Genomic DNA, 16,764 nt, shown 5'->3' with positions numbered 1-16,764 from the left:
AAGACCCAACGCAGCCAAAAATAAATAAATTTTTTTTAAAAAGCTGAGTTTCGAATATGAAAAGAATGTCTTTTAAGCTCTTCTTTTAAATACTAAAATGAAATAATTCAGGATAAATGACGGGGAAAGGTTACTTTGAAGAAACTTACTCTGGAATTTCAGAATTGAGTCCAGGCAGATCTTACCATTTACACTGTACTGTTACTATATTAGTTTTTACAATATTTTATTGTATTTATATGAAATTGTGAAGCTACTACATCAATACTTTCTTTGACTTAATTTCCCATTTATTTATGTAATGTCTCATAATTGCTTAATTTTTCATCAATAACTTTTGATGTATGTACAGCTGATGGTATTAGAACCTAGCTAATCCACAATTTGGACAGTTAACTACAAAGCACAGTCAGTTAAATCATTCTCTGACTCATTCCCTTTTAATATAAGTCCTTCTTTCCCTAAATGCCAAATGGCAAACAGTCATTTTTCATCCTCTTTAGATAATCTCCTAAAATCTTTTGAGGTAAGACCTCTAGTGTCCAGAATAAATAATTTTAGTTTATCTGAGCTATAACCTTTGGTCGAACTTGAGCATTTCTGTGCCATAGTTTGTGAAGCTACCAAACTTCAAATTTTATAGATCTTTGTTATGTTACAGTTTTTATTACTGGACATAATATGGACTAATTCTCAAATGTACCAAGCTTAGTTTCAAAACCACTATAACCTCCACTGTGTGAACTAATCTCTCCAGACGCTTACAGACTCAAAGACAATATTTCACAATGGAAACTAAGAGTTACGGCCATTCTGAGTTGAAATTTGCATTGATAGCAAATCAGAGTCTTTAATATATGTAGCAAAATCTATAGGACCTATAGAAAATGTTGTCAGTAAAACAAAAGGCAGGTGTCCCCGCAGTCAACTGGAATTAACCACTGCACTAGTGAAATTTTAGTATCTATGTGACAGGGTCAGGATAAAATGGATCAATACATATAAAGTGCTTAGAAGAGGACCTGGCACATAGTAAATGCTACATTAAGGGTTTAATATCAATATCCTCCTCCTCCTCCTCTTACCCATAAGACTGAATTGACAGGTGTAAGTGTGCCATAATGGAAAGAAAATAGCTTATTCATTGAGTTTTAAAGGGGATTAAATGAGATACTATTAAGTTTCTGGTACATAACAGGTGCTCAATACACAATAGTTATTGTTATTACTATGGTAGAGTAGTAAATTCTTGGTGCCCCTACAATAACCATTTCTAAAACTTGACACATTTGTTTGAAAAACTTCAGATTGAAAAAAATAGAGTGGTGTTATTTCAGTTTGTTTTCATGATAGACTTAAGCACAAGAGCTGTAACATAAATATTTATTGCATATTTACTATGTTCCATGTACTGAGGATTTACTATTATTCCTATAAATATTAATTTATCAATCCAAGTCCAAAGATTTAATTCCCAGTCATAAATCATCAGATCTCATATACAAATACACATAACTGTCATTTTATTTTGTTAAAATAATGGTATCAATTTGCTATACCAATTTATCATATGTTGAAGTAAACCATATAGTTGATCTTGTCTCATTAGTACCACCTAGGTACTATTGTATACCTTAATACATTTAACTTATGAATACATTTGTTTTTATGCTTATAAATGAATTAAGTAAATTTTATTTAAATCTTCCATGAGAGATGGGCTATTTCCTTCTGTCTTTATGCCTGAAATTCCTGTAGCTACCACGAGGGGCATTTTCTTTTTGTAGAGAGCCAATACAAAAGATATGGGAAACTGATGCCTCAGACATTCTGCAATTGTGTGACCCCCCAAAACTAGCCTGATTTTTAACACACTTAACTTTTCACCAAGGTAACAATATTAAAACTACCCACGTCTACAAATATAAAATAAATGGCAAATTTTTTAATAAGCTTAATACCATTTCACAATGTTTTGACATTAGTAAATTTCTCTTCTCTCTTTATCAATGATGATTCACTCCATTCAAAAACCCAAAATCATGCTAAAATTTTTCTTGGGCATTTTTGGGTCTAGTTGTCAGCTTTTATTCAACATAATTCTGTAACTGACAATCTTTATACATAATTCAGATCTTTTGTAATCTAGGAAATTATTTGTAATATGTAATTTCAACTGTATTTACCTTTTTCTTTAATTCAAGGGCAATTTTAGTTTTTTAACTGAACACAAATTTTTTTCTCAATATTTGGTATTAGTTGTTTTCTCCAACCTTAACATTCTCAGTTTTTCACTCATACAAAATAATCTTGAGTTTAAGTACAATATTTCCAAAATGTAATAAAATAAACTATATATCATTTTTTATAAAGTACATCAAAATTTTATTCTACATCAAAAAGAAGTCTTTGGTCCTCTGATTCATCTCTATGAGAAAAATTCATTTATTAATAATAATGGTTATGACTAAGTCTCAGACATATGAAGTAAACCTATTTAATCCAGCCTGCCAGTTAAACTACTTCTATTTCTCATGCTAAATACACTAAGGTTTAGAAAAAAAAGAACGAACACTAGAGACAAACATCATCTAAGGCCTCCTTCAAATTATTCTAAGAAATACATGCCAAAAAAGTTCTAAAAGATTCTCCTCTCAGGTAGGAAAATAAGAAAATGCTTTTTATATTTTCCTGCTTTATAATCATCATAGATCTAAAATTTGGTTCAAAATACAGGTCAGTGTAAAAAGAAATGACTTAAGAACATCAAAAAAATACAGGTGCAGCTACAATTCAATTACATATTTTCCTTTTTTGTAGGGTGTGGCTTTGTTCTCACAGCTGGGAGAGTTGTACTTTAAATTTTCAACAAAGAAAGCCACCACATTAAAGAACTCTAGAAACTCCTGTAACCAAAACTGTAGCAATAACCATGTAATCTTCACTTGTCTTTCATAAAGATATTATGTGCTTTAATCTCTTGTTTGTCTGTACTCAACACATTTGGCAAAGTACTTTAACAATAGAAATGAAAACAGTCATTCAAAAACAAAGCTCAGGAAAGAAGAATCACATAAAATATCTAATAACCAACATCTCTTAAGAATTTACTTTGAATTTTTGAAAAAAATTAGAAATAACATCAGGCATTCTGTTTCTGTTTTAAGTTTTTGTTTTAATTACTCAATTTTAGTTTTGCCTAAAGGAAGAAATCCAGCAAAAACAATTATGATCTAAATAAGAGCAGTAATTTTGTATCCAAACTGCTGATTTTTAATCTATTCATTTCCCTGCATGTATAGATGTGTTTTACCTCCAGTGTTTTATCAGTTTAACAGTCATAATTTACACAAAACACACAGATGGTCTTAGAAACAGTAAAAGTTTCAGACGTTACAACTTCCTGGCATATGGAACACTATCGTGGATCATCATTTTGACAGCATTTAAATGATTTTAAAATTATTTATACATTAACATCTTGGCATCGTTTCATAGTCATAGGTTATTGCAACGTTAAATTGTTTGATTCCTGAGAGCAGTTGGTTCTTATATTGACTATAAGCTACTAATGGGGGGGCATTGGTGCCCTTTATTTACAGCGTAACATCTTCTAGACGGCAAAATGTAAATGAAAATCCTATAATAAATCAAGCACTTTGGCATAAACCATAACATTTCTTCCAATTCAGTATATGATGTAACAGGAAGTTCCAAGAATTTTAAAAAAATCAACTTTACCACAGCAGTTTCAAACTATTAATATCACAAAAAATGCACACACGCATGTGCATACACACAAAACAAAACCTTTAAGATTAACTAAGACTTTTCAAAATGTGAGACCACAACACCTTTATCTTTTAACTGTTGTGTTAGATACAATATAGAAAGAATTGTCTATACAATTCTAACGTGTCTAATTTCAATCTTTCCAATTTCTCTTGTACCAGTTCAGTGAGTTTTAACCCCACTCACTGAAACTGCTCTTGTCAAGGTCATTAATGACTGACCAAGTTGTCAATTCCAATGGTCAATTCTCAATGCTTACATTACTTGATCTACTGGCTGCAACGGATTCAGTCATTGCCACCTCCTTAAAACACTACCTTCAGTTGGCTGCCCTTCTAGTTTTCCTCCTTTCTTTCTGATTGCTCCCTTTCAGTCTCAACTGCTCTTTTGCCTCTTCCCCCCCCCCCCCGCCGAGAGCTAAAGACTGGATCTCTCTTCCTTTCTATGTATAATCACTCCTTTGGTGATTTCAGTCTCCTGTTTTAAAATAATATATACATGCTGATGACCCCATATTCATTAAGATAGGCTACATTAGTCTGTGCTAGGAAATTCTCTATGATTTAATACAGCAAAAATTTCTCATTCATTCTACATGTCCACCATGGGAAGACAGAGGTATGGGGTGGAAAATTCTACTACACCTAACTCAGGGACCCAGGCTCTTTGGGTGTCCTGGAACATGTGTCCTCCTTGATTGCCAACTGGTAAAGAGAGAGAGTGATGGAAGCTCACCCACTAGTATTTAACGTCTTTAATTTTCACTCATAGCTCATGAAGCTGAACCAGCGAAACTGCCCCGTAGCAAGGAAGCTGGGAAGTGTTTCATCTGCCCAGAAGGAAGGGAGGACTGTATGGTAATGAGTACTTGTTATGTCTACCACAACTCAAATTTTTCTCCAGCCTCAACCTCAACTCTGAATTTCTGCCTCATGTTTCCAACTGCCTATTTGACACTTATACTTGGATATCTAATAAGAATTTCAAAATTACAGTGTCTAAAACTGAGTTCCTGATACTTCCCATCCCAAATCTTCTCTTTCTACAATTAATGGCATCTCCATCAATGGCATCTCGACCTTTTCAGTTGCTCAGACCAATGGATTAAGGTAATCCTTCTCTTTTTTCTCACAAACCACATCCAATCTCTTAGCAAATTCTGTCGGCAATTGCTTCACAGCACATCCAGAACATAACCTCTCCTCTTCAAACTACCTCCTAAGAGAGTGGTCCAAATCACCATTTCCCCTTTGCCTGGATTACTGCAAAAACTCCCACTGTGCTCTCCGTGTCGGCCATTATCACCCTTCACTGTGTACTGCAGAGTGTGGAGGATTCTGCTGAGAAAACTCTGATGCTTTGTTTACACCTTGCTTCGAGGAAAAGCCAAACTATTTACAATGTCTACTAGGTCCTAGACAGTCTGGCTAGTTTTGGGGTTTTTTAAAAAAAATTTATTGGAGTACAGTTGATTTACAATTTTGTGTTAGTTTCTTCTGTACAGCACAGTGAATCAGTTATACATATACATATATCCACCCTTTTTTAAACTCTTTTCCCATCTAGGTCATTACAGAGTATTGAGTAGTGTTCCTTGTGCTATACAGTAGGTCCTTATAAGTTATCTATTTCATATATAGTAGTGTGTATATGTCAATCCCAATCTCCCAATTTCTCCCTCCCCACCTTTCCCCCCAGTAACCATAAGATTGTTTTCTACATCTGTGACTCTATTTCTGTTTTGTAAATAAGTTCACTTGTACCATTCTTTTAGATTCCACATATAAGCAGTATCATACGATATTTGTCCTTCTCTGTCTGACTCACTTCACTCAGTGTGACAGTCTCTAGGTCCATCCATGTTGCTCCAGATGGCATTATTTTGTCCTTTCTCGTGGCTGAATACAGTCTGGCTAGCTGTCACCCCCGATGCTATCTCCGACAAATCTCCCCTTGCTCACTCTATTACTCTGCTCCATCCACACTGACCATTCTTCCTGTTTTGTTTTTTTTGAATGTTAGAGGTACACCCTGCCTTAGGGTGTTTGAACTTACTGTTTTGTTTGAACACTCTTTATCCAGATACCTATCTAGTTCCTTCCCTTAATTTTTTTTTTTTTTTTTGCAGTACGCGGGCCTCTCACTGTCGTGGCCTCTCCCATTGTGGAACACAGGCTCCGGACGCGCAGGCTCAGCAGCCATGGCTCATAGGCCCAGCCGCTCCACGGCATGTGGGATCTTCCCGGACCGGGGCGTGACCCCGTGTCCCCTGCATCGGCAGGCGGACTCTCAACCACTGCGCCACCAGGGAAGCCCTCCCTTAATTTTTTCACATCTTTATGTGGAGCATTTCTGGTCATTTCTATTTAAAACTGGAATTCTACCCCAATCTTAATTAATCTATCACTTCATTACTTTTTATAGGACTTATTACAGTCTAATATACTATATGTTATACTATCTATTTTGGCTGTATCTGTATAATTAACCACAGAATATAAACTCCAGAGGGCATTCAATGATTTTTGTTTAATGCTGCATCTCCAATGCTGAGAATCATATCATTAATTTGTATTAAACACAAGTAGGTAATCGGGAAAGACATGAGGGAGCAGATGGATAATAATGGTTTCAATGAGTTTGAATTATTAGGGTAGGAAAATGTAAATTACAGATAATGGTCATCAAATGACTTAAAATAGTTTTTAAAGGGGAAAATATTATCTTAATTGTGCATAAGTCTAAAAGGAATCTGTTCTCACTAACAGGAGAAGCATTTGGTCCCAGAATCTCTACTCTCCTGCTCCCTTGACTCCGTTTCCCCAAGTCAATATTTCCAAATATAGTTCACTTTGCTATGTGGCTTGTCAGCAGCTCCTAAAAGTACAGTTAGGTCCTTCTCACTCCAATTCCTAGAATTAATCATTTGACAGACTCATTCTAATTTGGATCAATGCAGAAAAAATGCTTGATTTTCTTTCAAGGTCTCTAAATCCCTGTCCACCACAAACTTCTCTCTATTTTTTTTTTCTCACTATTTGATTTTCATGCTAATCTGCTAACTGGTTATTCAGAAACAGTGCAAGCATTTATTAGGATTATGTGGTCTGTGTTATAATTTTGTTCTTCTACAACTTTAGCAGTGACCTTTGCCTTACACACACATTCTCCTGAGAAACATTAAATCTTGGCTCATAAATTCACAATAGATAGATAGTATGTGCAGAACAAAGAAAACAGAAAAGGGGAATGTTGTACAATCATAGAATCAATGAGAGTTGGTGTACTTAGGTACTTTAGTTAACGCCTAACAAGATAGAAAAAGCAAAGAAGCCTCATAGAATTGCTGCTATCAAGAAGAAGACGCATCATTACTTACTACAGACAGCATACTTCTCTACTCACATCACAGCAGAAATTTGAAATCCAGTAATCTAGTCACACTATTTTATTCTGGAATGAGATCAATCCATCATTAACCATCACTCAGAATGAGATTTGATTTTTCAGAAACGATATCAAACTCTACAGAACAGAAAAGCAACTTAAAAAGGAGAAAGATAAAAATTCTGAAGGGATTTAAGAAGGCTTCTGGAAATATACTATATTTCTGAATTCTATTTATAAGTTTTTACTATACCATCTAGAAATGTGATATGCCCTGAGTGATGCAAATAATTATGTCATACACAAAAGTGTTAACTCTAAGACATTGACATAGAAATTAAAGTCTTCTTTTACTGAATAGCAAACTAAACAACAAGCATTTTCCTCACTTATTTTTATGTCAACATAGGGAGAACTGAAATATATTTATTTTAAAAGAAGAATTGAAAATGGGAGTTAACGCAATCCTGTAGTTGAAAGCACCTACTTTTTTCTCTTTCTTTGGTGAAGATATACACAGTTGGATTTCTAAATGTCCCCCACCGCTGGCTTAAATACTCACAGTTATTCTTTCATCTTTATCATCCAGCGGAGAGCCATCTTTCCTCCATGAAATGGTGGGCTCCGGATGGCCTCGTGGAGGCTGGCATTCCATCACTGCAGGCTCTCCCACAGCCACCATGACATCGGAAGGGTTTTGTCTGAAGTCATCCCGCAGTACTGCAGGCACAAGATTAAATCATTACACTCAACGGTGAAATATGCAGTCCTTATCTCTGAACTTCAGCGAAGGAGACATTTATTATAGTAAACGACTACTAACAGCTATCTCAGTACATCTTGGAAAATCTATATCTACTTACAGATATATGCAATTTAATAATGATATCTGGCCTTAAACACACGACAGGGATAATTTGATATTCTTCACAGGCCAGTGGGCAAGTGTTTTTTGCTGCCTAGTGCCCTCACCGTTAGCATTTGGCTTATCTCTAACTTGCACTTCTCTGTCTACTGCCTACAGTTTCTCATCCATGTGCTAATGAATATAACCAAACCCTCCTTTTACTTACATGATACGTTGGGATGATGCTTTCTGTTATTAAATGGATTACACATGCATACAAGCAAAAACATTAAAAGTAAAAATAAATATACTTCCAAGCCTGCATTTGACTGAGATATTTTAAAGATATTTCAAACTAGTGTATAACAGTATATAGTCACTATAATTTAAATATGTCCACTACAAAAACTTTAGACATACTTGCAAAGTGACTAAATTCAAAACACTGTCTGTTTTTCCATTATCACTGAGTGAGGGACAGTGTTAAAAGGCACCAGTGATGATGACAGCATTGCTACCAACCATGTCACTTTGTATGTTCTGTACTTTTTAGTTTTTGTGGATTTGGTGAGGAGTACACATTACTCCATTTAATTCTCAAACCTGCTCAGAATAAGAGATATTATTAACCCCATTTATATTATTAAACATATTTTTTTAGAGGAGGAAACAATTCATTACTATAATCCTAGCTGGATACTAATATAATACTAACATACTGTGAACCAGTATTATTCACTTTGCGATTATTGGAATAAAATGTAGAAAATAAATCAAACATCTATTTCGAAAATAGTTAATACAGTATAATTGTCTTCAGTATTTTGTTAACACCAAGAAATCATGAATTATTTGGCATCAATTAGCCTTACATCACAGCTCTGTTGTTTACGAGGTAGGTAATCTCGAACACATTACTTATTACCTCTGTTTCCATATTTACAAAGCAGGAATGGAAAGACACACTTCAATATAAAGTCTAAAAATGTTAGTTACCTTTCTCCCATCCCATTTTCCCCCAGTGTGTAATAAAAGGTGAACAATTTTAGTAATCTAATTTGATACTTAATATGCTCATTGGTATGTTAAGGACACAGATTGGAAGTGATAAATATTTATCTTTAAAAATCTATTGAATTAAATATTTGATACTACAATTTTGTACTGGAATGAATGTCTTTCCATTTCAATGGCATTTAAAAATACTGTCATGGATGAAGTACTACAATAAAAAAAAACCTTATGATTTCAAAAGTCACCCTTAAATTTTGGTTTCAAAACCCCAAATAAGCTTACAGACTTACAAAATCCTATACTTTTCTCTTACAGTTCTCCACTTTTCCTTCCTCTATGCCAGCTAAGTGTGTTCATACATCTGAGGAAGCCTTAATATCCACTCAACAAAACCATTTTTTAATCTACGTATTACAACAACTTGGGCACAATATGACAATATTAGCACTAGGAAAATACCCCTTCAAAGAGGAGACATCTGTCCTCCTTTTTGGAAAGAACAGTAAAAGGAAAAAGCAAAGGAAATATGATCACACCACACTGTTGTAAGTCTAACTCCATAGACACACTATTTACTAATAAAATACACAGACACAAAGATAAGCCTTGCTGAACTGAAAACTGCAGCTACTGTTAGCACATTATAAAAGAACAGAGTACGAAGACTTCCACTATTTATGAACTTACACTACTATTAGGTATTAAGAATACACCACAAATAAAATGTAAGGTTTATAGAAAAAGCAAATGAACTGACCTTAACAAACAGTATGTGTTTTTGCTGGATCACATTATTAATCTAAGATAACACCTCTGAAAATTTTTAACACCCTCGAAACATGCAGAAGTAAAATACTTTTCAAATAAAAATAAATAATTTGCACAACTGTTCTGCTTGGTGAGCTTAAAACCAACTTTGTAACACTATATCTTATTTACAAATTGAGATATCTCAAATAAACCAATGAATAATAAAATGTCTTTCAAAAATATCAAAGGTCTAAGTCAGATAAATCAAGGTTTTTTTTTTTTCCATTTACTATGTTATTTGGGTTTTTACAGTATATAATGAAAAGCTAACAAAATGTAATCCATTAAAGATTGTTGCTTAGATAATGCTCATGTAATTATTTTTGCAGCTGTGAAACGTAGAACTCTAGCATTGCTTATGGCGACAGGCAGCCTTGCATAAAGTTATGAATTTAAGATTTTTTTCTCTCTTCTATAAAAGCAACTTTTTTTCTTACTTGCCTTGAACATTTCCTTTTGGGGAAAAAATAGTATGTGTCACATTATAAAATGATATGAACTTCTGGTTAAACTATCCAGTTTTCTTAATTCATGTGTGTATTTAAGAAATTAAAATAAAAATTGAATTCAAATGACTGGCAGCATCTTGCAGAAAAAACAATGGTATCCATAAATAATCTCAAACACAGATCCTTTCAAAGAAAATCTCTCAGGGCTTCCCTGGTGGCGCAGTGGTTGAGAGTCCATCTGCCGATGCAGGGGACATGGGTTCGTGCCCCAGTCCGGGGAGATCCCACATGCCGCGGAGCGGCTGGGCCCGTGAGCCAGAGGCCACAACAGTGAGAGGCCCGCGTACCGCAAAAAAATAAATAAATAAAAATAAAATCTCTCCTTTTCTTCTGTAACATCTCTACTAATCAAAGTGTATATTCTCAAATGTTTCTTGATTTGAATAGTATGAAATTCTAAAATATGGAACTAACTTTTGAAAAGATTTAATATTAACTTGATAACATAATGTATCCAAGTAGACACCACCTAAAAAGGTTGTTAAACCACAGTTCATCCTAATATCATATTTCTTCCATATTTATGTAATTATTTTATGTTTACAGGTTGGTGCATGTAATCTGGCTCAACTGCTTTTCACTTTTTTGCATTCTGTTCAATTAGAAAAAAAACATAAGCTTCATTGAATCTGAATCTCCTGGAAGTTTTCGGTCTGAAAAAAAATGGCCAACTAAAGTTTATCCTTTAAAACAAAACATATAATCATTTGTCTTTCTGAAAAACCATACATCAATTTTAATACAGTTCTCAGAATAAGTAAACTTGCTTTCAGAAAAGGATTCTAAAATTCAGTGCTGACTTTGCAACCTCTTTTGGTAATATTGAAAAGACAAGGGACAAAGTGAAAAAATACGTTAAATGGAAACTTTCAACTATTATGGAGATTTTAATATTTGTAACACACTCTTTAAAAGCGTTGTGGGAAATTTTAGAACTGAATGACACATAAAAGTATAAAAAGGGCAGGAGTCTTTGACAATATCTAATCCATCCCACAAGTAGAGGCAACTGAGTCCCAGCTTTGTCACTAGCTTGTGTTATTTGTCAGGAAGAGACCAGAAGAAAACATCAGTATCCTGATTTCCAAGGCATTGCTCTTTTAAAAATTTTTTACCATGTCACCACTTTACTGTAAAATGCAATTTTCCTAACCTTTTGTATTTCCAACAAATCCACTCCCTTACTGCAGAAGGTTTGACTTACCAGTGATTGTACATCAATGCACTGCGGTCTCAAGACTGCCCCATTTTGGTGAGGCTCAAATGCTCCTAAAATTAATTTTGTTCCCTAATCATGTGGCAAACATATGTGAACTATAATACTCTGGCTTCATGAATCACAGAATCTTGGTGTAGTCAGGGGCCTAGGAGATGTGGGACCCAAACTTTTTCTTTTAGAAATTAATAATCTAAGTTTCCTCAGGAGGAGAAGAGCTCATTACATAAATAAGAATAATGATATGGTTAGCAATATAATAATGTTAGCAATGGTTGACGATTATTGAACATTTACTATGTAAGGACCCATGCCAAGTATCCACTCATTTAATCCTCAAAACAAGGCTATGAAAAAGTGACTTTGTTAGTTTCATTTTACGAATGCGGAATTTGTAAAGACAGGAGCAGAGTCCACCAAGGACACTTTTCGATCAACTTGCCCACCCATCTGATCTTAACATTGTATGCACAATTCTAAATATATAGCTATTATGATATCATTAACACTTCAGCCTCTTTCCAGTAGAACCGAAGTGGAGTGAGAAATTTCCCTCTTGACACTCAAATGGCTACCTTTGAATATATTGTGTATTCTTGTATCTTCTCAGATTTTTCCACGTTTGGAAGAGGCCACTAAAGATGTTCAGTGGCATACTAAGAAATCATCATTCAGATTACATATGTCGTGCTTTTATTATGATTCTTCTCTTTCAACAACAAAATGACTGAAAAAGCTGTACAATAATAAGCATCTTAATTAAATATGGGCATTTTAATTAGAATTTTAATGGGTATCTTGGGAAAAACAGAGGAAGAGAATATGCAGTCCTGGGAATTTATTTTTCTACTTAAAGAGACTACTTTATCAATGAAACCTCGCAGCAAATTGTAGTAAACAGTTGACAGGGGAAGGGAAAAAATGAATGAAACCCTTAAAAGTGGGACATATTGGAGGAGAAAATAAATGAGGAAGTGTATTCCCAAAGACAACAGCTTTAAGGATGTTCAGAGACAGCCTGCCTCGGTTACAATGTACCACTTCAATTGCTTTCAAAATCAATAGATTTTGAAAAATCTATTGTCTTTAACTAGCAAGGATTGTATTACTCACTTCTTTGATACTTTTAGTTCGTTATCTAAATGTCTACTTAACATAAGTAAATTGTATTTCATTTTAAAATAACTATTATTCTTTCATTGAACACATCTGTACTGGGCACATACTTGGGCGCTTGGCACCCGTGTTATAACATTTGTATTTCTCTTGCAGCACAGTTTACATCAGTGGTGAGGTAGGTCAAGAAACTACATTAATCTTCACCTTGTCAGGAAATGGTAATACAATAGGGTTTATTGCAGGTTATTTTGTATTAAGACATATGCTTTAGGAGCCAGCTAAGGAAGCATATCATAAAGGCGTAAATACTTGCATTCTTACTTTTTAAGCTCACAGCATTATCCAGAAGAGCAAAGTGTTATCTGGGGTACAAATGTTTTTCAAAACTCTAACATTTCTTAAAATAAAATCATAATCCCAAATTTTTAAAAGCATTCCAACCAAAGGGATGAATGTTCAGAAAGATATTTTAACCAATTAAAAAAAAACTAAAATGATAACGTATAAAATAATCTTTCATGAAGTATTATCTATTTTATAGCATCATATTCTAAAGCTAAGGCATTTGATATTTAAAATGATGCATGCACACATCAATTCTGTATAAAGTTATGATTTAGTCATGATCATTTCCTAAAGGGTACATTTTACTTTTTAAAATTTGACACTGAAAATATCTATGAATGCTCTTCAATAATTAGGTCATCTTCCACTTGTGTTTTTTGTAGCATGCAACTTTATTTTGAAACCTCAAATTATACTTTGGTTAAGATCCTGGAAGAAAGTATGCCAGTAAAAGCACTTATTTTCTCAACTACTGCAGCTTTTCAAGATTCACAAACCTCCTATGCTCTACCCTAAGAAAGCAGTACTTTTAAAAAAAAATTATACATTTTGAAAAAGTGATAGAGTATGGATGGATGTCAAACATCACTCAATCTTAACTAGCACTGAATACAAAGCCCTGCAAGTAGCAAGATAAGTTATTCCCAAAATGAAAGTAATTAATAACTATGTATTGGGTTTTGTTTTAAACAACATATGATCGAGGAACAGGCTTAAACACAGTTGCATGCCTCTGTGTTCTGCCGGGTGGCAGCAATGGGGCAAGCCATCCTTGCTCTTTTAGTGATTAGAATTACTTCCAGGTTGGGCCTAAGCTTAAACCACATTCCCATTTTGCAGAAACATGGACAGCACAGTGACACTTCCTAGGAAAAACCCTCACAGCTCTCTGCTGTCAATGTTTCCTGGTTTCATTATTTCACTTTAGGAATCGTGTGTGCTACAAGATGTACCCTAGAGTGTAGTACACTGGCACCAAGTCATCAAGACAAAGGGGTGAAGTTTGGCATGCTCGATTTACGTTAAAACCTATGATGCATTCTAGAGAAAGGCGTACCTCAATAAGGGTCAACATTTAAATAGTTAATATTCAGCAGACTTGCAATCTGGTCGATCATAAAAAATGAACTCCCAATTTTAGTCAGGTTGCTAAAATCATATGTTCTCACTTAAAGATGTCAGTAGCTTACTAGATGTTTGATTTTTATACACTTTCAACTATAAATTAAATGGATTTATTAATGAAAAATGCAGCTTTTGTAAAACACCATTTGATAGAGTATTATGTATAGATAATGTTTATTTAGGAGTCAAAAAACAGAAGTCAGGGATTTTAGAATCACCCCATGTATCCCACCACTATGCTATGATTTTAATAGGTCTATTCACAATGGCTCAGTTATTCCCATGCAGAACAGAAAATTTTACACTCCATCTTGCTAGGGTTATTACGAAGACTAATTATTTAGTGTTTGCACAGGACTTGCCATTTATATGTGCATTACATCTGCAAAGAAGTATTACTATTAGTCACTAGGTGAGGAATTGCCAAATTTCTCAGCTGCCAGTACAAATGAAAAGGAAGACAAAGAATGCCATTGATGAGGGTTTCTAAGTGCCAGAGCAAAAGTCAATTCAGGAGTAGCCTGGCAGGGTTAAAAAAAACACAGATAGAATGAGACTATCTGAGGTGTGGGACCCTGATTAGGGCAAGAGAGACGTGTTCTTTCTTTTATAAAATCCAACTTTCTATTTAGCGCCCTGCTAAATAGAAATATATATATATATATATATATATATATATATATATATATATATATATTCCTTGATCAAAGGAATATACTTATCTATTTATTGTCTGGCTTTTTGTATTCAAATGTCAGCTCCATGAGAATGAGAAGTTTGTTTTTGTCACTCTATGTATCCAGTGCCTAGAATAATGCCCAAGACATAGTAGGCATTCAAAACATAAATATTTACAATACACCTTCTGAATGCTGGGTATTATATCTGAAATAGCGCTAACATCAGCACGAGTCCTACATTCATGGTGTGCAAGGTATGGGAAGGAGACAGACAATAGTCAAATAAACACATGCATAGATACACAGCTACAATCGTGATACATGACATGAAGGAAGGGATAGTATTGCTGTGTGAGAAACTAATGAAGGACATGATTTAAATAACAGTTCAACTAAATCCTGAAAAATGAATAGAACTTATCCTATGGAAGTGTATTGCAGGCATAGGAAATAATCCAGGTTGAAGAAGAAAACTTTAAGAGACTCAGACTCTGGTTAGTGGGACAGGTTGACACTGGTGTACCATGAGATTGGCAGGGGAAGGAGAGGCCAGATCTGCTGTGCACAGCGGTCATGATAAAGGGTCAGCTTTTATTTTAATTCCCATGAGAAGCCACTTCTGGGGTTTTTAAGCAGAGCTGGAATTATCCTATTTAAATATTCATTTTAGTGGCTCTGTGAATGAAACGAAGAGGGAAATAAGAACTGAAGTGGAGAGACCAATTAGCAGGCTATTGTAGTAATTAAGGGGAAAAGATGATGATTATTTTTATACTATTATAATGACACTGGATTTGGTACAAAGGGGAAAGGAGAGGTATACACTGGAGGTAAAAATCAAAACAACTTCTTGAGGGGTTGAAGCTGAAAGAGAGAAAGATGGCAACAGTGATACCCCAGGTTTCTGATTTGAAGAACCGAACGTGCCATTTTTAAGGGATAAGAGGACAGAGAGATAATATACAGACAAATCCTCCTATGAGGAGAACAGAAAAATAAGAATCCCATATTATCAAATTATGTATACATATGTAAAATTTGATAATTTGGGAGGAGAAGAATAATATGAAAATTGTTTTATTGATTAAAAATACTATGGTTTCAAATTCTGCCCCTTCGTATTTAACACAGGACTCATATTTACCTGTTTAGACCTTTATGCTACTATACTCTAAATCTCAATTGCTAACTCATATCTCTTGATTAATTATATTATAACTATTAGGATGACAAAGTTTAATTTAGTTTGATGCATATCATTTTTATTTTTTTAATTTATTTTATTTTATTTTATTTTTTGCGGTACGCGGGCCTCCCACTGTTGTGGCTTCTCCCGTTGCGGAGCACAGGCTCCGGACGCGCAGGCTCAGTGGCCATGGCTTACGGGCCTAGCCGCTCCGCGGCACATGGGATCTTCCCGGACCGGGGCACGAACCCGTGTCCCCTGCATCGGCAGGTGGATTCTCAACCACTGCTCCACCAGGGAAGCCCTGAGGCATATCATTTTTAACTGACTGAAAATCTGACACAAAACTAACTGATTTTGATTATATAGGTATATATACAAATATATGATTATATATGTCTGTATATGTGTGATGTATATGATATATATATGATTACTAATAACTGAAATATTGTTTTGATATCCACACTTGGCAGCAAATTAGTAAAAACTCACTTAGTCATTTTGTTCAGAGAATATGACAACTCAAAACATTAGGGCATTTTTCCGGACTGCCATCAATTAAGCTTAATTTACTATTTATGTATAAGAGAATCAATAGCATAATAAATGTTATTACATAATTAGAATAATAATTAGAATTTGTCAGAAGTTTCCAAAATCTCTAGAGCATAGTAAAATTCCCTGGAAAAATGCTGCATCATGAAACTATTGAGGATTTATTTGTGATTCAC

General features: G+C 34.5%; 1 protein-coding gene across 1 annotated transcript in view; it reads right to left on the bottom strand.

Moving 5' to 3' along the window:
* ROBO1 (roundabout guidance receptor 1) overlaps positions 1–16,764 on the bottom strand; it is a 402,854-nt gene that overhangs the window by 139,006 nt on the left and 247,084 nt on the right. Inside the window, exon 3 of the mRNA XM_082624948.1 lies at positions 7,742–7,899. Within this exon, the coding sequence (XP_082481074.1) occupies positions 7,742–7,899 (158 nt within the window). The remainder of the gene's footprint in view (positions 1–7,741; positions 7,900–16,764) is intronic.

This window comes from Mesoplodon mirus (assembly GCF_964341445.2).
Source record: "Mesoplodon mirus genome assembly, chromosome: 6".
NCBI classification, from domain to species: domain Eukaryota; kingdom Metazoa; phylum Chordata; class Mammalia; order Artiodactyla; family Ziphiidae; genus Mesoplodon; species Mesoplodon mirus.
The sequence above is the reverse complement of the archived record's forward strand: the minus strand, read 5'-3'. Positions and strand labels throughout refer to the sequence as shown.